Genomic DNA, 24543 nt, shown 5'->3' with positions numbered 1-24543 from the left:
GCGCATTAGAATAACGCGCGGGCATTGGCCGGGGCGGCGGCGCACCGCGCAACCATTGGCTGCGCCGCGATCGGCCCCGCGGGGGGGGACGGGCCGGGGGGACCGGCGGGACCGGGGGGACGCGGGGCGCCCGGCGGCAGCGGGAGCTGGGGCGGGAGGCAGCGGGATCGGGTGGGATGCGGGGCGGGGCTGGGGGGGAACGGGACGGGGCGTGGGGCTGGGGTGCGGTGGGACCGGGAGGGATCGGCTGGGATGCCGGGCTGGGCTGGGCTGGGATGGGCTGGGCTGGGCTGGAATAGGACGGCACGGGACGCGGAGGGACCGGGAGTCAGGGTGGGATGGGGTGGGATGCGGGGCTGGGACGGAAAGGGACGGGACAGGTTGCAGGGCTGGGTTACAGTGGGACCGGGAGGGATCGGCCGGGATGCTGGGCTGGCACCAGGAGAGATCGGCTGGGATACAGGGCTGGGCTGGGCCGGGCTGATGGGACTGGACATGGGGGAACTGGGAGAGATCAGCCGGGATGCAGTGGGATGTGGGGCTGGGCTGGGCCAGGATGGGATGGGCTGGGATGTGACAGGACGCAGAGCTGGGATGCTGTGGGATTGGGAGGGACTGGGCTGGATGTGGGGCTGGGACGGGACGCGGTGCAGTGGGACCGGGAGATCGGGCAGGATGCCAGGTCCCCCAGCAGCGTCCCCATCCCCATCCCCATCCTCTCTCCCAGGGAGAAGCCACTGCAGGTTCAGCCCAAGATCAGCCGGGGGTCCGTGGGGTTCCACAGCCTTTGCCTCCCTCAGGGCAGAGCACGAAGAGTTGCCAGCACTGTGGCCACCCCAGCAATGGGGTGTGGGATGGGGAAATTCCACCTGGCCACGCACCCACAGCCCCCATCTGCCCGCGCCCTCAGAAAAGCAGAGGTGAGACAGTCTGTGTTGGTTTCTTTATTAATTCATAGTCTGATAGCTGGTGTACAGGGTCAGGGGCTAAGACAGGGGGATCCAAAAGGCTTCTTTCCATAACAATTAAAAAAAGGAAATAAAAGTAATTTTTAAAACTTCTAAAAAGCTTCTAGTGTGCAGACTGCAGCATTCTCTAGGCTCAATGTCGGGTGCAGCCTCCCCCTACCAGCCCTACGAGCAAACTGAGTGCAAAGCGATGTCACTGCAGGTGCCTGGCACGGTTGCAGCACAGCACATTCCCTAAGGCGTATACAAGGCCAAAGCGTGGGACCCACACACAACTCTACGGTGATGCTACGGAGTCAGCTGTCGCAGTGGGTCTAGGGAGGTTATTGTACACAGCTAGGGCGATGGACGGAGAGTCTGTGCCTCTATGGCTCAACTTTGGGGTGGGAAGGGGTTGCTTTGCTCTCCAAGGCTAAGCTGGGTCGTTTGCTTCACTGCAGCTAGGCTTCTTCCCGACCGCAGGGGAGTGGAGGGCTCCCACCAACAAAGCAGGGCTGCCCTGCCAGGGCCACCAGCCTGGAGCTGCAGGTGGGCTCCTTCTGCACATGGGCACAGAGAACAAGCTCAGGCCCCACAAAACAGGCCACTTCCAGGGGAAAGAGCAGGAGGTCCCCATACCTCTGCACTACAAAGGCCAAGCCCCCATGGACAGAGTCGGGGACAAGGGACCTACTGCCGCTACCTGCATCTGGCCCTCCTGGGGTCAGGTATGGTAGTGAATTCAACCTACTGCACACAGAGTTGCGCAGGCAGCTCTGCCCGTCATTGCTTTCCTGCTAGAGCAGCCACCCCCGGGGCTGCCAAGCTCCCGGCAGGGTTGCTTGCAACAAAATGCAGCTGCTGGGCAAGCAGCCCCCGGCCCCAACCCCTCCGTCTCTGGGGTTGGTCCTGGGAGGGTCAGCTTCCACGGGGCCATCGGGCTGTACTCCTTTGTGCCCTTGTAGGGAGGCCAGGGGACCCTGCAGAGCCCTTGAGTGGGGTATGTAATGCAGGGCTGCTGGCTCCTGCCAGCTCCTGGCTCATCTCCTGAGCAGATATTGTGCTGAGTAGAGCTAGGCACAACCCCAGAAGTGGCACAAGCTTCCCCTGCTCTGTCTCGCTACCCATCCTCCCTGGGCCCCAAGCACCTCAGCACAGGCCTTACAGCTTCACCCTAGCTAGAGCCAACACACCCTGGGGCTCGTGCCACGGCCAGGCCTGTGGACTGCGCCTGAGGGCTCCTCTCCAGGCTAGGAGGGACCAGGCTCAGCCGGAGGGGCACAGGGCAGCAGCCACCTCTGCCCTTTTACTCCTACAGCCTCCCAGCTCTGTTCACCACAGCTGCGCACGTGCTCCAAAGGTTTTGCCCGTCCCGCAGCCTGAAGAGGTATTTGGGAGCAGAGCTGCTAGTGCTTTGTACATACTGCTAGAGTGTCCCTAGGGGTTTGCATAGTATTTATTGGTTCATATACACAAGGCTGATTGCTGTACAGTTTACACTTTCAACACAAGCAACGAGCTCAGTGCTCAGCCCACAGCCCTGCCCTGGCAGGAGATGTTGCACGTGCTGGGGAGAGGAAGGGCAGCCCTGCACCAGTCCCTCTGCCCGAGGCAGTCATGCTCCCTACAACCCTCATCTCTCACACCCCTGGGAACTGCTGCCCACCCCATAGCCCAACACTCACTGAGAGTCCAACAGAGGCAGCAGGCGATGGGGGCCGAGCCCCTCTCCTTCTATGGCAAGCAGCACCGTGCTGCCCCAGCTTCCCTCTTGCAGTTGGTGCACGGGTGTGGGGATGCATTTACACATGAGAACACGCGAGGGTGGAGTCTCCTTTCCTCTCGTTTTCTGCCAGTCCAGCTCTTGCCTCCCAGAAGAGCTGGGAGGATGCCCTTGGTGCGTGCTGCTGCCTCCGGGCTCCTGGCAGCAGCGGGACAGAGACGGAGGCCCCTCCGTCAGTTTTAAGTACTGTAGCTCATGCGTCTTGCAGTCGGTCAGTCATGCGGATAGGACGGTAAGTAGGTCTCATACAGAAATCATGCCATTAGCCTATAGAAACATGTACAGCCAGCCCTGCTCCCCTCCACTCTCTGCTCTCCTCTCCTCTCTTCACAGGTTTGTGTCAGAACGTGTGTGGAGTTCAGTGGTTCGGTGTTGAGGTGAGATCCTGAAGGGATACAGAGATAGAGATGGTGTTACCAGGCATTTAGAATCATAGAATCATAGAATAACCAGGTTGGAAGAGACCCACCGGATCATCGAGTCCGACCATTCCTATCAAACACTAAACCATGCCCCTTAGCACCTCGTCCACCCGTGCCTTAAACACCTCCAGGGAAGGTGAATCAACCACCTCCCTGGGTAGCCTGTTCCAGTGCCCAATGACCCTTTCTGTGAAAAATTTTTTCCTAATGTCCAGCATTTGTGGTGGCACAGCCAGGAGAAAGGATGGGAATAGCCAGGGACACAGCAGTCCCAGCCCCTTCTGTACCCTGTGCTTGTCCCACACATACCCATCCTGCCCAGCCAATACAGGACAAGTTTGGGGGGGTCGTCAGTGAGGCAGCGACAGAGCACCTGTCAGAGTGCCCTGCCTGGAACCAGCAGCAATAGCACAGACAGTATTGGTGGTGCTGTTCCAGCTGCAGAGAGCAGCACGAGGTGGGAGCCGAGCTGCGCCAAAGGCAGTGTGGCACTGGGAAGGAGCTGGGAAGGCTGCCCAGGCTTGGGGGTAGAGGAGGCCAGACCTGAGCCCCCAGCCTCAATCTGGGGGACTGGCTGCCCCTCACTCTCACCACAGCAGGTAAAACCCCATCTACTCCTAATGTACATCTTGGGCCAGTTGTGCAGACTATGGAAAACAGCAGGAGAAAAGCAGGAGGAGCAGCGTTCCGGAGACCCAGGGACTGCCAGAGTAGCAGGGCAGGCAGTAGGTGCACAGACACAGTCTGCAAAAACATGTGGCCACAAACACAGGACTGTCATGCACCCATGGAGAGCCCACCGTCACAGTGGAGAAAGGAAGGAGAGGGAGGACAGACAGACACAGCTATGCATGCACAGCAGAAGACAGAGGACTACCCGCCTCTGCCTGGCAGCCTCTTCCCCGGCTCAGGACAGATCTGGCAGCTGGGGCACATGCGTACAGCACCTTCCCCCAAGAGCTGCCCCACCAGCCCAGCAGTGAGTGTGCAGAGAACTACAATGAAGCTGGGTCCAAGCGTGCTGTGCCAAGCACCATGCCCTGAGCCTGGTCCCACCCAGCAGGGAAGGCACGGCGAGCAGAGCATGCAAAGGACTCAAGGGATGATCCAGTGCTCACACTGGGATCCATGGAAGAAATGTCCTGGGACAAAGATGGGTTCCCTGACCTCAGCCCCTACAAGTACTGGCTCGAGCATCACTGCAGAGTGGGGCACCTCATGCCCACTGCATCCAGACCCGGGGCTCGAGAGGGAGCCAGTAGCAGGGGCACGCCACTGCCCATCCCCAGCATTTCACTGCAGCACAGCAACCCCTCTCTGTGGGACCAGAGCTGGGAGGATGTGTGTGACCAGCAGCTCAGTGCAGGCAGCAGCCTAGGGAGCTGGGACAGAAGGAAAAACAAAGGTGGGGTTACCTCAAAAGAGGCCATTTGAGGGGTCACTGCTTCCCCCTTTTCAGGCTGGCTCGTTTCACTATCTGAGCCCCCATCCTGCCCCCGGAGACCTCTGGTTTCGGGACACGCACTCGCACCTCCTCCTGAGGCAGCCACGGGAGCAGGAAGCAGGACATCACCCAGGTGAACAGACAGACACACAGAAAAGGACAGGAGAGGGAAAAGCAGAGTCAGTTGGCAGAAAACACCAAGCAAGAAGACTGGTGCGGTGGCAAGAGCTGCCCTTGTAAGCCTTTAGAGGAGAAACAGGAGAGGAGAGCAGGGCAGAAAAAGGGAATAGAGGGTGGCAGAGCCCCAGAGGCTGTGAGTCCTGCAGGGGCAATGCAGGCTGCAGGCAGGGAGCCTGCAAGGCAAGGCTGTAAGCCACACTGTACCTTGGGACCCAGACCATCCCGGTGTAGGATGGAGTATTTCATGAAGTGATCGTCCTCAACCTCCAGGTCTCGGGGCTCCTGCAGGGAGCCCTCCAGAATCAGCTCCTCCTGCTCATGCCTGTCACCTGTGTCACCAGGGCCCAGGTGACGCACCACCTTCCGGATGACCTGCGGAGACCAGCACAGCTGGGTGTCACGCGTAGCCCCCAGGCACCAAAATTCCCCCCCGCCCCGTCAGGCCCCTGAATGACTCGCGGTGTGCAGCCTCAGTCCCACACGCAGGGTCTGGCCAGAGAAGTGCCGTGACTGTAACCGAAGACGTGGGTGCCCTGCATGGGCCCCTGGGCTGCAGGGAGGAGCACGACAGCCGAAAGAAGGCTGCGGCGTGCCCTCGTCCACACCATGCCCTTGATCACTCACCTTCTTGGTGATGATATTGCCTTGATCATCTGTGAACTGCTCCTCAGTCACCTGCTCTCCAGGGAGATGAAGGACCTCATTCCCCTGCAGCAAGAGGAGGGAGAACAGGGCATTTCAGGGGGGTGAAGGGAGCAGACGAAACAGCAAACCTGACGTGCACCCCACGGCCTCCATCTCCCGCCCTGCACCATCCCTTTACTGCTCTCCTCTGCCTCTGCCCCGGCACTGGTCTCTCTGCTCCCTGCTCATTACCTTCACAAGGACGCGCCGGCGGACGACCTTGGTGGAGAGAGCCTCCTCATCGTCCACCAGCCCCTGGCCTTCCCCAAGCTCCTTGTCCAGCTCGTGGTGGGCGTGTTTGAGCAGGAAGCGGACAGAGCCCCTGACGATGTGCATGACGTTCTGGCAGCTGACCAGGAAGAAGGCCAGCAGCACCAGGGCGATCAGCAGCTGGGCCAGGAAAGCCCACATTCTGCTTCAACGCACGCAGCCACGCGTGGGCTCCGTGGGTCAGAGTCCAACCATGCTGTCCCTCTGAGACAGGCACAGACCCAGGCAGGAGCAGCCCTGCAGATCCGCAGTGCCCTGGCTCTGCGGGAGCGCTGCTGTAACCCTAGCTGCTGCGGCTCAGCTGGCTGTGGGTGGTGAGAAGGCAGCGGGCAGGTGGGGCATCCTTCTTTCTCACAGCTTCGTCAGAGTCATGGGGCCAAGGCTGTGACAGCACTGCCCGTCCCCAGCCCGGTGGTGAGAGGGACAGCCCCGTCCCCTTCTCCGTCAGCTCGCCAACAACCTGTCTGCCTGACTGTGGTGGGAGGGCAGCGTGCAGTCCTTCGTCACAGGACAAAAGAAGCCCCAGGCAGGAGCCAGGGGCTTGGAATGTCACTGGAATGGTACGTGACTTGGGAGACACGTTGCGGAGCTGAGCAACCAGCTCCAAGCATGGCCACTCTGCTGGGATGGCCACGCATGTCCCTACTGGGGAAAGGCTCTTGCCCTCACCTTGTACCTGCCAGCTTCGTGTAGCCATGGCAGGATGCCCATGATCCAGACTGGCCCCTAGACCAGCTCTTTTTCTGGCTCCAGCAGGTTGTTGGGCTGGCGGCCAGGGCAGATACTCAATAAGGAAGCAGGCTAGGAGGTTGGATGGGCTATAAATGGAGGGCAAGTGCTCAGGTATCAAGCACAACAGGCTATTCTGGGATGAGAGGCACCCCCGGGGGCAGGAAGCAGGAAGCGTGCCAGCACATTTGTGCCTCCGCTAGCTCCCAGTCTGCACAGCAGGCTCAGGACAGGGCTGTCTGTAGGCTCTCCACTTTCTGTGGGACCAGGTCCCCCTGCTTTTACCCTCACCTGGCCAAAGAAGCGGCTGTCTGCCTCCTCCTGCCAGCCGCCCGCGGGGTGCTGGGGCTGCCAGTTGCTGTCCTCGGCAGAGCTGACCCGCATCAGCTCTACAGGCTGCACCAGGACCTGCTCTTGCTCCTGGCCCTGCGCCCCGGAGGCCATAGTGTGCGCTGGGAGCAGCTTTCGGGTGACCCCCTCCTGCCAGGAGCCCGCTGTCAGGTCCTGTAGGCAGGAGATAAAGGAGCCTTCTGCATTCCAGTCCCTCAGCCTGGGCACCAGAGAGGGACAGGGACAGAGAGAGAGAGACAGAGAGAGAGAGGCAGTCAGCTTTGCCGTGGAGTGCTCACTCTGAGCACCAGCTGGCCCCCGGCAGGCTCACCGGTGCAGCCTGCACCCTGCCAGGTGCCGGGCTCCCCAGCTCACAGCGCTGCCGGTGCCCAGCACAAGCAGCACAAAACGCAGACGCACGAAGGACACAGGCCGGCTCCTCCCTGCCACGCTCCCTGCCCACCCCACTGCCTCCCCAGCACAGCTCTACAGAGCATTGCTGGGCTCTGCCAGGGACCACGTAGGACTGGTGCCACTGGGAACATGGGAGGATGCAGCTCGGGCTGAGATAGCTCTGGTAAGCACACCCTACATGCAGGACCTGGCCGTCTGCCTGGGTTCCCTCCCAGGGGCTCTGTGAGGAGCACCCTGAGCATCTCCTGAGAGGTGCAAGGCACAGCCCAAGTCATTGCTCTGTCTGCTGGGGATGCCAGGGCTCCAGAGCTTGAGACCAACAGAGGGGCAAGCAAAGCTGGGAGATGGTTGCTGCTGGCCCAGCACTGGGCAATAGCTGGCAAAGCAGTTCTGCTCCCGTCCCACTGCCACGCCAGCACCCCAGGCTGCAGTACCTGTCTGTGCTCTTCTCCGTGATGTGGCTAACAGTAGGTGATGCTGTGATCCTGGCTTGCACCTTCTGCTGAGCTGAAACAAAAGAGACTTCACTCTCCCGGTCCTGCTCCCCAGTCCCTGGCTGGCGATCACCGGCTGGCATCTTCCTCTCTGGCCTCTGCCTCTCCTCCTGCTCTAGAAGGTCAATCAGGCCATTCATGGCATCTGAGTCCACTGTGTCATCCTCAACCAGGTCCATAGAGCCCATGTGGTCCGGGCCATGTGCATCTGCTAGAAGCTGCCCTGGGAACCGGCCTTCGCTTGTGGCATCCGAGTCCTCGGCCTTGCTGCACTCCAAAGAGGAGTCCTCAGCAGTCACCAGCGAGGGGGTGAGCCCAGAGGACCACACCTGTATGTCGGACATCTCCATAAGGGCATCCTGCTCCGTGGCAGCCATGGGGATAGCATCCATGATGGCCACCTCATTCCAGTATTGGTCGGCACGCAGCGGGGATGGCAGCGCATAATGCAGGGAGGCGGGGGACAGCAGCTCGTCCTGCAGCGAAGCGTAACCTATATGGGCAGACAGAGGCAACAACTCTAGCAGCTGTCTCACGCACGCACAAGCACAGCGGGGAACCAGCCTCCAGGAGGGTGTCTGCCCCAAGGACAGCAGTGGTCACTCCACACACCCCAGTGGCTGGGCTGAGCAGGGCTGTGCTCACAGAGCTGCTGCCTTTGCACAGTCCCTGCAAGTGCCGTCGCGCCTCCCTTCGAGACCTGGGGCTGCTTTGGGCAGGCCCTGTGGCTGTCCACTCCCCTCAGTCCACAGGCTGCCCCATCCACACTGCAGGACACAGCATCCCCTTTGCCACCCTGGTCCATCAGCCTCCATGTCCCTGCCCAGAGCCCTCACCCAGCATGAGCTGATAGTCAGCCTGGAGCTCAGATGGTCAAGCCTGGCAGGCACAGTCGCCTGGTCAACTCCTCTGCGCAGCACAGAGAAACAGGCTGGAAGTTACGCCACAAGCAGGGGAGGATGGCCCTGCTACATATCATGCAACCCTGAGGCGTGCGGGAAGCAGCCAGGGCCCTACAACCCTGTCATCTCCGGGGCTGCAAGCAGTTGTCACATCCTCATCACCCAGGGCCACATGCACTGCCCAGGCACACCAATACAGACTACGGCCAAGCCAGGGGCTCCCACCCATGCAGGCAGCTTTGCTCAGCCTTTTCAGCTCCCCACCCCTCTTCCCCTCCTGGAGATGAGCCAAGAACCCATTCCGCTCCCCAGGCAGGATTGCCAGCCACAGCCAAGGCACGAGGGACAGTGGGGACAGAAAAGGCACCTCTCCCCTGGCAGTGCAGGGCCAGTGAGGGAAGGAGCAGAGGGCACTGCAGGAGGAGAAAGTCTGGCGTGGCCGCCTGCAAGCACAACAGCCATGAGAGGGGCAGTCTCTGGTGACATGCAGTTGCCGCAGCAGGACACAGTTCCTGGAGGGCTCAGCTGAGGTGGAGACAGTGGAGACAGGCAGTGGAAGAAGGTGAGAGTAGGAGAGGCCAGGATGAGCTCAGAGAAGAGGTGACAAGTGACCCACAGGATTGTGCACACCGGACGGCACTAGGTGGCATGTTTGAGAGAGCAGAACAAGGGGAGAGACAAAGAGGGAGAGAGCGATGAGCCAGAGCTGTGCGGGCAGTGCCATGGTGCAGGGCTGCAGCAGCACACAGCCCCGTCCCTGCCGCTGGGCTGGCTCCCCAACAGCACACGCTGCACCTGACCCTGGCTGTGCTCCCACACCCTGGCACGCTCAACCTGGGACCCAGCCCGAGTGCACAGGCACAGCTGGACAGCCAGGACTCCGTGAGCTCCTTGGCCACAACTCAGTTCACACAGCCAGAGGCACCTCTTCCTGGCACATGGGGATAAAGAATGTGTGTCCATCCCACCTGGAGAACTTCTCAGAAAGCACTACGGCAGGGCCAAGCTTCCTGCAGCATAAGCCCCAGTGAATAGACTGCGTCTGTTGGCAATACATTGTGCCCACTGAGCTCCCAGCAGGCCACCAGTGTGCCCTGGCCAGAAGAGATATCAGCCATGGCCTGTCTGCATGGACTCTGCCCCCAGGGCCCTCCTGCAGTCCTTGCTAGAAGCTGGAACTCACCATTCATCTGAGATGGTGAGAGGGAGTAGTCTCTGTCTGTGTAGCGCCAGCTGCTCTTCAGGCTGCGGATCTGCCGGCTGGAGCCCTCCAGCGTGTTGACAATCTCACCACGGTCGATGTTCCTCAGGGCTGCGTACAGATTCTCGACTGCGGCGAGAAGTCAGTGTCACCGGGGAAGCACAGCCATGCCCCAGACAGCCCCGAGGCGGGCAGGCAGGCACCAACCAGTGGCGTAGAGCCAGCCAGGGCCCCAGGGCACACACCCAGCCAGCCCTGCCACCTCCACACCTGCAACAGGAACCGCAGATACTCACTCTTGACACTCTTGCCCTCGCGGCTGACCCAGAGGTTGAGTAAGGCCATGCTCTGCTCCAGCAAGGAGTTGGGATTCTCCACACGTATCCTGTTGATGTCGTCCACCCCAAACTGCAGCTCACGTGCCAGCTCTGGGGGAAGACGCCACATGTCAGCATCATACCCTCCGGCACCCACCACTGGCTCCAGAACCAGAAAGGCCTGGGATGTTGTAAAGGGCTTGGCCAGACCCAGCACAGTCTCCCACGTCACATACACCTGAACACGGTAGAGCATGCAGGAGCAGCAGCTGGGATGGAGCAGGGACTGGACCGCTCTGCCCAGGCTGGCTGTGACCAGTGCGGCAGGTGCCTCACACTGGGAGAAGCGCAGCTACTGCCGCTGGGCATGCGGCTACACGACAGTGCTGGGCCTCCACGAACAGCAGCAATATGCTCAACTCAAAACAAAACCCCAGCCTGGCACATGTGCACATGCATGTGAATGCGTGCACAGCTGCGAGAAGATCCATTTCACAGTTGCAGTACGCTCACAGTCAGTGCTGGGAGGTGAGGCCAGCATACCAGAGGAGCTGGTGCAGTCTGCATGCAGACCAACTGCATCAGTTCCCCAGACAGGGTGGAGCACATCCACTCCACACTGCAGCAGGATTCCTGCCTTCTGAAGTGTCAGCTTTCCCAGGAGTGTTGTGCATCCTCAGAGCCATGAGGTGTGCACTCACCAGCCCAGCTGAGGCCCAATTGTTCTGCTATGTCGACCATCTTCTGCTCTGTCTTGTCTGTGCTGCTCAGAGAGCCTGGAAGAGAAGAGGGAGCCACAGTTCCAGCTGTGCCAGGCCTTGTGCCAGGGCAGGGAGGGGAAGGGAGTGCTGGCTGTGAGGGTCTTGCAGCCACATAGGCACTGCCCTGCAGGCAGGACCAAGAAAACTCTCCATGAAAGGGAAGGTGTTATGAGCATGAGTACAACAGCCCAGCCTTTCCCCTGGGCTTGGGCACCCCGAGTGCAGGTTATGGGAGGGCTTGAACTGTCCCAGGAGGTTGCATACCGAAAGTGGTCTCGCTGGGGATGCTATATCGCTCCCGCAGAGACAATGGCGTCAGGGTCCTCCTCCGCTCCTCAGTGCCGCTTCCCTGTGACAGTGGGGATAAACCAAGGGTTACCAGCTTGAAAAGAGAGCAGCAGCTCTGCCCTGGCAGCACTGCTTCTCCCGCACGGCCATGTGAAGCAGCTGAGGAAGAAAAGCTGGCAGCGAGGGCTGCCTCCTGCACCAACGGGAGGGCCAGGCTCTGTTGCTCCCTCCCAGAGGTGCCAGAGACCCAGCACTGACCTTGGTGCAGGGTGGTATGCTGATGTTCAGGTGGCAGAGCACATGCTGGAGGTCCTCGTACTTCATGGCCTTGCGCAAGAAAGACAAGGAGCCACTGGCTTCCCGGCTGCTGTCCCGAACCTAAGCACCAAGAGCCCGGTTAGGTGGCCTGGCACAAGGCAGGCACAGTGGTCCCAGCTGCAGCCCATCCCTGGTCCCTGCCGCTACCTTGATAGGGATGGCGAGACGATTCTCCCGGAAGGACTGGAACAGGAAGGTGCGGGGCTGAGTGGCCTTCTTGACAGGCACCAGGTTCCCTGAGAGCTCGACATGCAGAGGCATCCCCTCCACCACCTGCAGAGAGCAGAAAACAGGCTCAGACCCTGTGCAGAGCTGCTTCTCCTGCCCCTGGACAGGGCAGGTAACCTCAGCTTTCCTCCTCAGGTGAGGGCCAGTGCATGCTGCTGGGGACAAACCTCAATGTCTCTGCTGCGGGCCACCTCAGTGAAGTTTTCATGCTGCTCTAAAGTCTTGTCGACCTTGTCATCGGTCATGCAGTAGCAGCGCAGCCGGCCTTCCCGTGCATCGTTCATCTTGGCAAACACCACAAATTTGGCCATGTAAGGGACGGCTGTCAGCTCCTTGTACAGCATTGTGGCGAAGTGCACAGCCTCGGCTGTGCGCGGGCAGTCGGCCAGCCAGAACCTGCAGGATGGTTGGCTCAGAGCACTGCCAGACAGGCTCCCAGACAGCACCAAGAGGGCTGCCCCGCCCTCTGACAGCAAACTGCACCACAGAGGGTGCTGCCCTGCACATGGTAATGGGGCGGCTCAGCGGCAGGAGGCTCCTCCTGGCACAGGCTGCACCCCAAGATGGCCTGAGGAGCAGCCAATGTCCCCAAATGAGCAGATGCTCGCCCAGGACTCACCTGGCAGACACATTGGTGGTAAAGTTAGCACACTCATTTTCATAGACCAGCTTCGTGGTGCCTGTTATGTCTTCCCACTGGGCTTGGGCTGTCCCTCCTGCAGCAGAAAGCAAGGGTAAACACATTGCCTTTCCATAAGCCTGGGGTCTGCGCCCTCCAGGCATTTGCTCTCCGTCACTATGACCTGTCTTTAGCTTCCAGGAGCTGCATCCCACGCAGCCTGGCCCTACCAGAGAGCAGGCTCGCCCATGCACAGGGATTGGCAGCCTTACCAATCACACTGCATAGCAAGCGCAGGCTGGTAGTGTCACCCTCGCCGCTGTCTCGGGGATTGTCCTTCCAGGATGGTGGCAGTGGGATGCGGAGGCCAATGGGGCGGTGGAACTTCCTCCGGCGCGGCTCCACCGTGACAATAGGGCTGAAGGTTGCCTGGTTCCCCAGCAGCTTGGTCACCAGCTCATCGGGCACAGGTTGCGCCTGTTGGCAGCATGAGCACGGGCATCAGGGCTGGATATTCCTGGCCGGGCTGAGGCAGAGGCTGGGCCTTGCTGCCTGCTCCTGCCTGCAGGAGCCCAGCTGTTCCCCAGGCCAGGCTCGCCGGGGCTCACCTGCAGGGCCAGCCTCACTTTCTTGGTGACAGCAGTCTCTGGGAAGGTGGCCTGCACCATGGGCACCAGTGTGCTTTTCAAACACCCTCCTTCAGGGCCAATCATATCACAGTCCTGGCAAATCCGGGACATGACCACGAAGTAGAGAGGGAAGTCGGTGGTGATGATGCGGCAGACCCTCTTCTTCTCCAGCTCCTCCTGGCTCTCCAGCTCTGCAAGGGCAGTACGGCCAGCAGTGCTCATGTGCCAAGCCTGTGGCTGTCACCTACCACCCACTCCAAGCCGCACCAACCACGCCACGCTCAGTCCCACCCTACCACTCAGCTGCAGCCCTGCCTGCGGGGAGCTGCATGTGCCGATCCCTGGCCTGCCAGGCTCGCTCACCCTCGTCCATGCCATTGAGCAGCTGGTCGATGTAGCTCTCCTCATAGCGGTTGCGGTGCTCCTTCCAGACAGAGCCGTTCTCGCTGCGCAGCACCACCAGCTCGCGGTCTCCACGCCCATACGAGGCGAAGTGTGGGATCTCCACAATGACAGGGCTGTGGGCAGCAGAGAGAGGGCACTTGCACCCACACACCGCTGCTGGGACACGCAGACAGCGAGGTGGCCCCAAGCAGAGTACCTGCCATGCAGTACAGCTGCCGGTGGGAGGAAGGCAGAGCTGCTGACATTCTGGGAAACAGGGCTCTGCACCCAGCAGGACCATGCCAGCTGGGACTTTTCCTAGCGCAGCACCACCACTGCTCTGTTATGCTGCAATGACCCACCCCAGGATCATGTCATACCTGGCCAGAGACAGGAAGTCTCCTGGGCCAGACCGCAGAAGCAGAGATGGACAGAGGTCTTGCCCCAGTTGACAGAGAATCCAGAGAAGACAAATCCATCGCCAGTCCAGAGGGCTGGCTGCAGTGTGGGCAACCCCATCTGCTCTGTTCCCAGTTGTGCTCACCTGAGGAACTGGGCACCAGCAGGCCCCAGGGCGATGATCCGGCTGGTCAGACCCTCCTCCTCTGCCAGCGTCGGGGGTGAAGGCAACTTTTGGGGCTTCACCAGGCGGCAGGTGATGCGGGTTGGCGCGGCGCAGGCACGGGGCGGGATGACCACACGCAGTCCGTGGTGCCGGCTGCCGCGCATGGAGCCACCGCGGGCATCCACCATGAAGCTCACTAGGAACCTGGAGCAGGCAGAGGCACGGGCAGGTGGGCACCTTGCATCCAGCTCATGTAGAAAGCATGTGCTGCATGGGCTGGGCACTCACCCTGTGTGCACGGGGCTGGCCACCGGGCTGATGTTATCCGAGGTCTCAGTGGCGGGACTGCTGGGGATCAGAGAGTCCTCATCGAACTCCTTGGAGGGCTGTGTAAGGCAGGGAAAAGCCCCAGTGGGCACAGTGTCCTGTTTGGGGTGCTGAGCCTCCACATTCCTCCACAGCCTCATGACCCACCCTGGGCAGCCCCATACTGCTGGGTTCACTCTATCACCCACCCCCCGTTTCTTCTCTGTGGTGATGGAGGGCGTCCTCCGAGCAGGGAATGCCTGGGGGAGCGTGGCAGGCTGTGTCTCACGCTCACCTCCTGTGGGGACACCGAGGGTGCATGCAGCAGGCTGACTTGTTCAGCTTCTGTCTCCACAGGTCTTGCCTGCTCAGCCTCTTCTGCTCTGGTCACCACAGTCTCTGGTGGGATGCAGGGGACTGGCAGGACAGCTGGAGACTCCACCCTGACAGGAGAAAGCAGTGACAGCCACTGAAGTGGCAGGCCTGGGCCCCTCAGCTGTCCCCAGGGAGTCCTGGTGTCACTGGATGAAGGCAAACTCAGCAGCTGACCTGTGTCCTAGTGCAGGAACAACACCGACTAGCTTCACCCATCGTGCTAGCCAGCGGAGGCCCAGTGATCCAACCCCTGCCCAGAGGTATCCCAGCCCAGCACCAGGCTGGCCCCATGCCCCGTACTCGCTCCATCTCACCATCCCATGCCTCTTACGTTTGCTCCAGTGTCGTCATGGTCATGAACTCCAGCACCTCCTTCTTGCCCTCCTGGTCCTTGCGATCAGGTGTTCTGGATTTTGGTGTGATCAACTCCTCCTCTGAAAGCAAGAGCTGGCTCAGCATGCAGAAAGGCTGGACAAGGGAGCACAGACATCCAACAGTTGCCCCCATCCCTCCTCAGGGCTGGAGCCAGGGCCCAGCCCTGGTCCCAATGCTGGCCACACACACTCATCCCCTGGGTCTCTGCCAGCCATGGGATGGCTTTGCCTTATGCCAGATGGGGTCCGGTGGCAAGTCCCACACTGTGTGTCAGAGAGGCAGGAGTTGTGGTAGCTGTCAGGAGCCTCAGCTGGTAGCTGAGCCCTTTCCCACAGCACCAAGCGCAGCCTGTCAGGGACACCCTGCCATTGGCTGCTGGGGACAGGAGTGTAAGCAGGGTTGGGGACATGGGAAGGATGCCCAAACACTGCCAAGTGCATCCACACGCCCACCTCGGAGGCACAAGCCCAGCCAGTGCTGCCTGCTGGCCTGATGAATCCCTGCTAAAATGCTCGCCACGGTTGGGCTCTCACCAGTGCCTTATGGTAGAGAGCCCAGCACCTTCCAGAGCAGGGAGGGAGCCCCAGTGATGGGGAGGCGACTGCAGCAGCAGGGAGACCCTTGAGCACTTGGGTTCATCCCTGCTCCAGCCAGGGTGGCTCAGGGAGGTTGTAGAAGGGCACTGGGGTTTGTCACAGGACCAGACTCCTCTGCCTGCCAGGCTCCGGGCTTGGGGCCGACAGGGAGTCAGGGCTCCCCGCAGTGAGGCGGGCGGCCCCGGTCATGCAGTCACACCACAGCAAGCGGCACAGACACAGATGGGCAGGGCAGGATGGCGGGGCCTGCGCTGGCAGCGCCAGCCCAGCAGCAAGGATCAGCGGATGGAGGTGGCGTGCGGATGGTTAGTGGCCATGGGGTGAAATGGGCCATTGAGCTGGGGCAGGGCGACACATTTCATACCCATTACTGTGACATGAGCAGTGCCTGCAAAGTAAGAAGAAGTAGAGGTGAGGTCTTTGGGAGGGAGCAGCAGCAGACCAGCTGCATCCGGGCTGGAAGCTGGTACCACCCCACAGATCAGGGCATGGTGGGGGTGCTCTGTGTGCCCAAGGGCTCTCTGCCCACTGTTGCTGGGGCATGGGACCCTGGAGAGGTCCGGGCACAGCCCTCCGCAGAGCACACGGAAGCACCCAAGGCGGGAGGCGAGTCTGGTGGGCTCCTCTCATCCTGTCCACAACAGCACTGTGGGGCCACAGAGCTCCCCCACCCGTCCCTGGGGCTGCTGCCTGCCATGCTGGCTCAGCCAGCGGATTTCTGGGATGGTGCCACCCAGCTCCCTCACCTTCATCCTCTGACACGTCCAGAATCTCGTCTACAGTCTCCGGGAAGCTCATGCGGTGCTTGTCACCAACTGACTGCGGGAGCAGAGTGGAGTCAGAGGAGGGAAGCCCTTTGCGGTGCAGTCACCTGCAGCCCTCTCCTCACACCCATGCGCAGCACCCAGCCACCTGCACTGGCCCTGCCCCGCTGTGCTCAGCAGACCTTTGCCTGGCTGCTCCCAGTCCTCCTCCACAGGGTCTGGTCCCACTCCCCAGGGGCTCACCGGGATGTCTGTTTCCTCTGTGACGATCTTGAGCACGTCCGTGACTGAAATGTAGCCAAGCCGCTTTGCGATGGCCAGAGGAGTGGTGCCATTCTGGGCAAGGAGGAAGGAGTGGGTCAGCAGCAGCCACGGGGAAGCCTGGGCAGGCACCTGAGGTTGCTGTAGGGCCAGGAGGTGTGGGCAAGCACCGTACTCACCGTGCTGATCTCATTGGGAGAAGCACCGTGCTTCAGCAGCAGCGTCACAACGTCCGTGTGGCCCTGCTGTGCTGCTTGGTGCAGAGGGGTGTAGCCCAGCTGCAGGAGGGGGACAGAGGATGCTGCCATCAGTTCTGTGAGCCTGCTGCCCTAGAAGTGCCTCCACATCTCACGCTGTGCTTAATGCCTGGAGGACAAGGATGGCCCTCTCCTTTCCAGGGTAAGCAAAGGGCTCTGCAGACCCCAGCACTTGCCCAGAGCTGTAGCTTAGACTACAGCAGCTTCCAGTGATGGAGACAGGAGGGCTTGGAGCAATGGTGGGGGGAGAAGTGGAAGCAGAGAGGGAGGCTCAGCCTTCACCATCAACCTGCATGCTGTTGCCCAGTGGAGAAGGATTCTTGGAACATAGGACACCTCTGTACCTTAGTCTTGGCATTGACATCAGCCTGGTGCTGCAGCAAAAACTTCACCAGCTTGATGTTCCCATAGTGGCTGGCCACGTGCAGTGGGGTATAGCCCATCTGAAAGATGAGATCAGGTCTCAGCTTGCCCTCGGTGGTGCATCCTGCCCTTCTGGCTTCTGTATGTTCATCCCATGGGCAAAGCCCCCATGAATAAAGGACGGGACACAGGTGTGGGTGCTGCCCAAGAGCCCAGGACCAGGGCAGAGCACTGCAGACCACACCACATTGTGTCTGGTGGTACAGGGGTGAGCTGTGGGAAGGGGCAAGAATCATCCCTCCAGGGCGGTGGAGGGAAGAGAAGGAAGAGTCCCCAAGAGATGGACAAAGTGGTAAGAACGCCTGTGAGAGGGGAAACTCTTACACAAAGAAAAAGAAAGGCCATGCTTCTCCTGTAGAAGACCTAGAATTTGTTTCCCTACATGTTTTTCATCACAACCATGGTCAATGCACTACTTTACCCTGGTCGTTGCATCCACTGTGACTCCGTGTTTCACCAGAACATCAGCAACCTGCACATGCCCCTCTTGAGCCACGAGATGGAGAGGAGTCAGGCCACTCTGCAAACAGAGGAGGTCTCAGCACAGTGGCAATGCCACCACTGCAGCTCTACCAACAGAGACTCCAAGTCAGGTCTCCAACCTGGCAAACTGACCAGCTGGCCAGTGCACTGCTGCCCGCACACAGGGAGGCACTGGGGCCTCCACCACCACCCTGTCTGCTACGCCCTGCCAGGGCGTTCACCCCCAAGCTGGCAGAACGCGTCAGGACAACTTACCTTGTTGCCTAGGTTGCCATTGGCTTGTTTGGAGAAAAGCAGTGCCACCATCTCTGCGTGCCCCTCCTGGGAAGCCAGGTGTAGGGGGGTGACACCCTGAACAGACTCAGCATTCGCAGAAGCCCCATACTGCAGCAAGCTGCTGGCCACCTCCATCTGGTTCTGCTTGGCAGCGATGTGCAGGGGAGTGTACCCGTTCTGCAGGGAGAGAGAATCCTTCCATTGCTCGGCCCCTGCTGAGCAGACCAGCAGGGACAGGAGGTGCTGCCTTGCTTCCCCAGGCCAGGTCTGCCCTTCCAAGCCGCCTCAAACATACAGGGCTGCAGGCTCACACCCTGACAGCAGCTGGCCCTGACACTGAGGCAAAAAAAAACCCCACACTGCCAGCCAAGCCAGTGCAGGGGTCTCAAAGACCACCTGCTGCAGGTTGGGCTGGTATCCTGGGGTTTTCCACACGTGAATCCCTACAGCATGTTCTGCCATCTCAAACTGTGAGAAGCCAGAGCAGACAGACACCTCCTAGAATGCGTCTGGCCAAGGCGCACAGCAAAACTCGCAGTATGCAAGATTAGTATTCAGGTAGAGTCCACAGGGCCCTGAGCACTGCCTCTGCCTCTGTGCTGCAGGAGCCAAGCAGCTGGCAGCCATGCTCTGCCCGGGTGACGCAGCTCAGCGGGGACCGGTGCTAGTCCTGGCTGCTCCCGATGCCTGCCCACCACGTCCACCAGCCTGCACAGGGGGAGAGGGGAGAGCCTGAGAGCCAGGTGCAGAGAGATGGCACCAGCAGCCGCTTGTCTGTCCTGAGGATGCAGGCGCTGAAAACGGTGTGGAAACGGAGGCTGCAGCTCTGCTCTCTGGGGAGATGCTCCCCATGCTCAGGCAGAGCGGGGCAACTCTCAGGAGCTCGCGGGTTTTCTGACTCACTGCTTCACAGCTGCATGCAAAAATTCCTGTGTGGTTTCCCAAGCTGCCAGACAGCAGCGCTGCTACACTAGGCTTGCCATGGAAACATGTCACCAAACAACTGCCACAGCTGCCAGCAAGGACTAGCCCTGACGTAGCCTGTCTGCTGGCACAGGACAACCACCCGGCACCCCCCCTGCCCCACGTGCTGGCGCAAGGGACAGGCAGGCAGGAGAGCAGCTGGTGGTGATCGGCCCCTTGTGTACCTCCTGAGTGCCAGGGTTGAGGGGCAATGCCGGCTGCAGGTTGGCATGTATTTGACACACAGCGTTCCCACATCCCCGGGGACACCCAGCCCAGCCTTACCCAGGCTGAGTTGTGAGGCGAGCTCCCATTGGGAAGCAGCAGCTTGACGATCTCCAGGTTGTTGTGGTGCACGGCCACATGCAGGGGGGTCAGGCCATTCTAGACAGGGGGAAAGGGCACAGGCAGGTGAGACCTCTCTCTGTACCACATCACCCCTCCCGCCGCCACAGGAGCAGCACTCACCTTCCCTGCTGCATTGGGGTGAGCGTCACGTGCCAGCAGCAGCTCTGCCACATCTACCTTCCCGTACTTGGCTGCAACGTGGAGAGGGGTAAATCCTTTCTGAGGAGAAAGGCAGCCCATCATAAGGCGTACAGGGATGAGGAGGAGAGCACTGGTGAGTGCTGTGGCACAGGAGAAGGCTGCTTCTCCCATGACAGGGACGTAGTGCCAGCAGCCTACCCAGCCTTGTTACCTCCAGTGGCAGTGGCCACAGCCCCCCACCTTGGTCGTGCAGGTCTGTGAGGCCCCTTTCTCCAGCAGGGCCAGTGCCGTGTCCACATGCCCCTCTCTGGTGGTGATGTGCAGGGGCGTGTGCCCCGCTGTCGTGGCCAGATTGGGGTTGGCGTTGTTCTCCAGGAGGAGCCTCACCATGCCGTTGTGGCCAATGCGTGCAGCACAGTGCAGAGGAGTCTGGTCGTCCTGTGAGGGAGGTAGAGAAGTGGTTTTGGCAGACTTGGACCAGTCCCTTGCTTGCCATACCGAAGGGGCCCTGGTCCTGCTGTTGCAGAGCCCCTGGCAGGCTGGGCTCTGGGTAGGCAAGGGTGAAGAAACCAGCACCGGCTGTTTCCAGAGCTGGACCATCACACAGGTTGTCTGTGCCTACCTTGGCCTTGGCGTTGGCTTTGGCTTTGTTCTGCAGCAGGTACTTTGCCACATCTATGTGCCCGGCTCTGGCTGCCATGTGTAGGGGAGTCTCCACTTTCTGTGCCAAAGACAGGATAAGGTGGTAAGGCCATAGGGGGGAATATGCCTTCCTGTAGTCATTTCTCTGGTCTAAGCACAGGACAGCAGTGCCCACAACTTTTTCTGGCCACTACCAGTTCCTCCTGCCAGCACAAAGCAAGGGGGCACCAGGGATTGCTCAGGAGAGCAGGTCTTGAGCAGTTCCCACCTCCTGCTGGACCCCACTATGCTGAGCTCCCACAGCCCCAGTCAAGTTGGGACTCACCACATTGGACACATTAGGAGAGGCTCCACGTTGAAGCAAGGTCTTGACAATGGGCAGGTGGCCCATGAAGGCAGCCACATGGAGAGGGGTCAGGCCAGACTGTGGAGAGAATCACAGAGCAGGAGGGGTTGGAAGTGCTCTTCTGGAGCTCACCCAGTCTGATCCACTGCTAAAGCAGGGTCACCTCAAGCAGGTTGCACAGGAGTGCGCCCAGGTGTGCTTGGAACTCTCCAAAATAGGAGACTCCACACCCTCCCTGTGCAGCCTGTTCCAGTGCTCTGTCACCCTCACAGGAAAGCAGATTTCCCTCACGTTCAAGTGGAACTTCCTGTGCTCCCTTGTACTGCCACTGGGCACCACAAAACAGTCTGGCTCCCTCCTTCTGTCCCCTGCCCATCAGACATTGATCAGCATTGATGGGATCCCCTCTCCATCTGCTCTTCTCCAAGCTGAACAGACCCAAGTCTCTGAGCCTCTCCTCCTAAGAGAGATGCTCCCTTATCTATCTCTGTGCCCTCTGCTGGACTGTCTCCAGTGGTTTCTTATCTTTCCAGAGCTGGGGAGCCCAGAACTGGACACAGGACTCCAGATGGAGCCTCCCTGAGGCAGAGCAGATGGGGAAGAGAACCTCCTTCACTCTGCTGGCCACACTCGGTGCAGCCCAGGATAGCCTTGGCCTTCCTGGCCACGAGGGCACGGGTTGGCTCAGGGTTAACTTGAAAGGGCCCAAGAGCCAAGACAGAGGCTGCTGGCGTTGCCAACATCTCTTCCTGCCCCCTCCTTCCACTGCCCTGGGTCACGCTCCAGCCCAGAGGGAAACTCCAGGTGCCCAGCCCAGCAGATGAGCTGAGGAGAATGCAGAGAGCTCCTGCCTGTCCACAGCCCCCCTGCCTTTTGTGGAGCAGGCTGTGAGGAGATTCTGTCAGGCTCAACAGCTTCTGAATTGCAGCGAGCTCTAAAGCACAACAAAGAAGGCACCTGGGGACCAGCAGAGGCAATGGGGCCATCATCCCCTGCAGCACTGCCCACTCTGCACAGGCTGCAGGAGAGCCGGGGCTGGCATGCAGCAGCCACCTACCTCTGTGACAGCGTCGATGGAGGCACCCGTCTTCAGCAGCAGCTCCATCACTCGGATGTGGTTCTTCTTGCAGGCGATATGGAGGGGTGTGAAGCCGTTCTGCAAGCAGATGGATGTCCAGTCATTTGTGAGAACACTCTCCCTCTCCCCAACCACAGTTCTGCCTCCCCTCCTCACTCACCAGGGCTCGGGAGTTGGGCTTGGCTCCCTTCTCCACCAGCAGCTTGGCCACTCGGTGATGCCCACAGTGTGCAGCCACGTGCAGCGGCGTGAGGTGGTCCAGAGTGATGTCGTCAATCTCGGCGCTGTATTGCAGGAGCAGGCGCACACAGTCCAGGTGGTCACCCTGCGCTGCCATGTGGATTGGCGACAAGCCGTTCTGCGACCGCGGAGCAGGACCTCAGGGCTGGGCCAGGAGGCAGACCAGGCGTCCCACCCAGCCCCTGCCTCCCTCCCTGGCCACAGCTCTAGGGCAGAGGAGATGGCACATTCCCCAGGGTGCTACCAGAAAGAAGCCCCTAAATCCCTCACGGAGACGGGGGAGCAACGCTGAGCAGAGGGCAGGGACAGACTGCTGTGGGACAGGCTGTCCTTCTCAGGACTGCTCCCTTTGAAGCGTGCAGCCCTCAGGCAAAAGGCTCCAGCTGGGGCCAAGAAGGTCAGAAAGCTCCTTGCTCCTCAGCAGGCCAGAGTCTCAGCCCAAGCCCAGCCACCGGTGGCATCCCACAACTGTGCACAGCTTGTTACCCCGCTGTGCTGCCCTGGGACCTGGCACCAGGCACAACCCCCAGAATCCCATGAGTACCTTGGTTTTGGCTTGAATGGGAGCCCCGTGGTCCAGCAGGATTTCTGCAATGCGCACATGTCCATTGCGAGCTGCACAGTGGAGGGGGGTCAGCTCATCCTGGGGAAAGAGAGAGGTTCAAGGGCTCAGCATGCACAGGGGAGGGCAGGAGAGTAACAGAGTCTGGACCTCTTTGCAAAATAAGGCAAAACTGAACCTGTCCTCAGCCCCCAGGGCAGACCCACTGTGGCCACACGGCCTCCTCTCAGCTCTACATGCACCAGAAAAGAACCTGGTCCATCCCCTTAGTGCACCAGGGACCTTTCCTCACATACCCAGCAAGATTTTCACAGGGTATGCACTGGGCAGTGCTCCCTGCATACAAGGAGCTTGGGAAGGGAGGGAGGTGGCCTGCGTACTTGCTGGGTATTCAGAAGCTGCCTCACCTTGGTCCTTGTCTCTATCTGTGCACCGCGGTCCAGCAGCAGACGTACCATGATGATGTTGCCTCGGCGGGAGGCTATGTGCAGGGGAGTAATCCCGTTCTGACAGGAGGAACAGCAGTCTGTTAGAGGGAGCAAGCCCTTCTCTTTCACCCATAAGGGCTGCAAGGAGGCATGGGGCAGGGGAGAGCTAAAGCCCTTTTCCCAGGGGTGGTGCAGGGGAGCAGCTTGTTTCACATGGCTGGGACAGTGGGTGAGCCCCTGCTCCTGCCTGCAGCTAAAGGCTGCGGACAGAACCTCCACAGACCTCACAGGGAAGCACCAGCCTACAGATTTCGCTGCACCTATGGGACTAAAAGAGGCACACAAGACGCAGAGGTTAGAAGCTCTGTCCTGCAGCAACAGCACCAGTTTTCCCTCAGCCTGAACACAAAGTCCCAAGAGCTCCCAGGGACGCATGGCTGCACTCAACAGAGGGGACATAGAGCAGAAAAGTCCCATGCTGGTTATCAATGGCAAATCCCCAGACATGCATCATGTGCTACCTTCTGCACAGTCCCATTTCACCACTGTGCCCTGGTGGCTGCTCTTTCACCTACACAGAAAGGAGGCAGGGCATCCTCCTCGGGTGCTAAGGCAGTACTGGTCCCGGCAGCCTTCCCACTCCACACTCACCTGGGGTGTGAAGTTGACGCTGGCTCCACGGTTCAGCAGTAACTGGGCCACACTGAGATTCTCGTAGTGGGCTGCAATGTGCAAGGGGGTAAATCCAGTCTAGGGGAAAGAAGGAAGGATCAGCCCAGCCAGACACATGCTCTCCGCTGAAAGGATGGCTAAATACAGCATACCAAGCTGCTGTTCTCCCTGGGGATGTGGGACAGCTCCCAGAGACAGGATGGGAAAACCACACACCTTGGAGAGGACGTCAGCATTGGGGTCATTCTGCAGCAGCACAGCAGCTGTGCGAGTGTCATCATTGCGGGCTGCAATGTGCAGGGCAGGCAGGCGGACCTTACCCTTTGTCCCATAGTTGATCAGGTGAGCAACCACGTTCTCATGCCCTTGCTGCAGAGCTACAGCCAGTGGCGTGAAGCCATCCTGTAAGGAAAGGCGGGTGAAAGCGGGGAGAGACAAGGAGCCATGGCAGCACCTGGAACATCCAACAACAGCCCCAACAAGCAGCACCATAGGGTCCTCCCCAGGGCTCTCACCTCTGTGGCTACATTCTGGTTGGCTCCATTTTCCAGCAAGAACTTGACAACTTCCAGGTGGTTTTCTTGCGCTGCCATGTAGAGGGGTGTGAAGCCTTTCTGCAAACACAGGGCCATGCATATCAGCACAACTCTTCCTTGAGTTTCTTAAGCTCCTTGCAGACCTGCACTCCATCAACACTCACACCCGCAGCCCATTGAGCTGGGGCAAAGGCATACCCAATATGGGTGGGAAAAACTAACAACGGTGGAGTAATTAGAGAGAGCTGGAGCCCAAGGTTCCCCACATCCAGAAAGAACCATGGAATGCTTCACAACAACATGCCAGGCAGGCATCAGCCATCAGTCCTCTCAGGATTAGTTCAGCATGCTTGTGCCTGCTGCCATGGACTCCTTCAGCAAAGACACCATGCTGTCTCCTCACATTCCTCGGGACTCCCTCCCCACCCCTCGCATACTTGTCTGCTTTCAGGAGTCTGGCAGAGCAGCCCTTGTCCCTGGACAGGACTAAAGAGAAACGGTAAGGGCCTGCTGCAGTGCCCATGATGGGCACAGTTCCCACCCTGAGGACACTGCCACCATC

The 24543-nt window shown here is 60.0% G+C and overlaps 2 protein-coding genes across 12 annotated transcripts in view; one reads left to right on the top strand and one right to left on the bottom strand.

Annotated features, from left to right (window-relative positions):
- Positions 1-24543, top strand: part of IKBKB (inhibitor of nuclear factor kappa B kinase subunit beta) — a 229314-nt gene that overhangs the window by 80805 nt on the left and 123966 nt on the right. The gene's annotated exons all lie outside the window — the stretch shown is intronic.
- Positions 930-24543, bottom strand: part of ANK1 (ankyrin 1) — a 63267-nt gene continuing 39653 nt past the window's right edge. For 6 of the 11 annotated variants that reach the window (XM_069877362.1, XM_069877369.1, XM_069877371.1 and 3 more), the window contains exons 5-44: positions 23961-24059; positions 23662-23847; positions 23425-23523; positions 22753-22851; positions 22328-22426; positions 21704-21901; positions 21523-21621; positions 20445-20543; positions 20100-20198; positions 19718-19915; positions 19457-19555; positions 19274-19372; positions 18005-18202; positions 17688-17786; positions 17188-17286; positions 16766-16864; positions 16569-16661; positions 16308-16380; positions 15926-15949; positions 14922-15024; positions 14511-14658; positions 14198-14295; positions 13889-14113; positions 13324-13478; positions 12940-13151; positions 12604-12808; positions 12332-12428; positions 11880-12108; positions 11632-11757; positions 11425-11544; positions 11143-11227; positions 10819-10893; positions 10097-10228; positions 9783-9929; positions 7638-8190; positions 6751-7009; positions 5401-5484; positions 4981-5148; positions 4568-4689; positions 930-3115 (exon numbers count right to left, since the gene is read on the bottom strand). In XM_069877362.1, coding sequence (XP_069733463.1) covers positions 4591-4689; positions 4981-5148; positions 5401-5484; positions 6751-7009; positions 7638-8190; positions 9783-9929; positions 10097-10228; positions 10819-10893; positions 11143-11227; positions 11425-11544; positions 11632-11757; positions 11880-12108; positions 12332-12428; positions 12604-12808; positions 12940-13151; positions 13324-13478; positions 13889-14113; positions 14198-14295; positions 14511-14658; positions 14922-15024; positions 15926-15949; positions 16308-16380; positions 16569-16661; positions 16766-16864; positions 17188-17286; positions 17688-17786; positions 18005-18202; positions 19274-19372; positions 19457-19555; positions 19718-19915; positions 20100-20198; positions 20445-20543; positions 21523-21621; positions 21704-21901; positions 22328-22426; positions 22753-22851; positions 23425-23523; positions 23662-23847; positions 23961-24059 — 5478 coding nt within the window. In that variant the 3' untranslated portion in view covers positions 930-3115; positions 4568-4590. The other 5 variants (XM_069877366.1, XM_069877363.1, XM_069877368.1 and 2 more) reach the window with 5 other exon arrangements.

This window comes from Phaenicophaeus curvirostris, chromosome 27 (assembly GCF_032191515.1).
Source record: "Phaenicophaeus curvirostris isolate KB17595 chromosome 27, BPBGC_Pcur_1.0, whole genome shotgun sequence".
Lineage (NCBI taxonomy): Eukaryota > Metazoa > Chordata > Aves > Cuculiformes > Cuculidae > Phaenicophaeus > Phaenicophaeus curvirostris.
The sequence above is the reverse complement of the archived record's forward strand: the minus strand, read 5'-3'. Positions and strand labels throughout refer to the sequence as shown.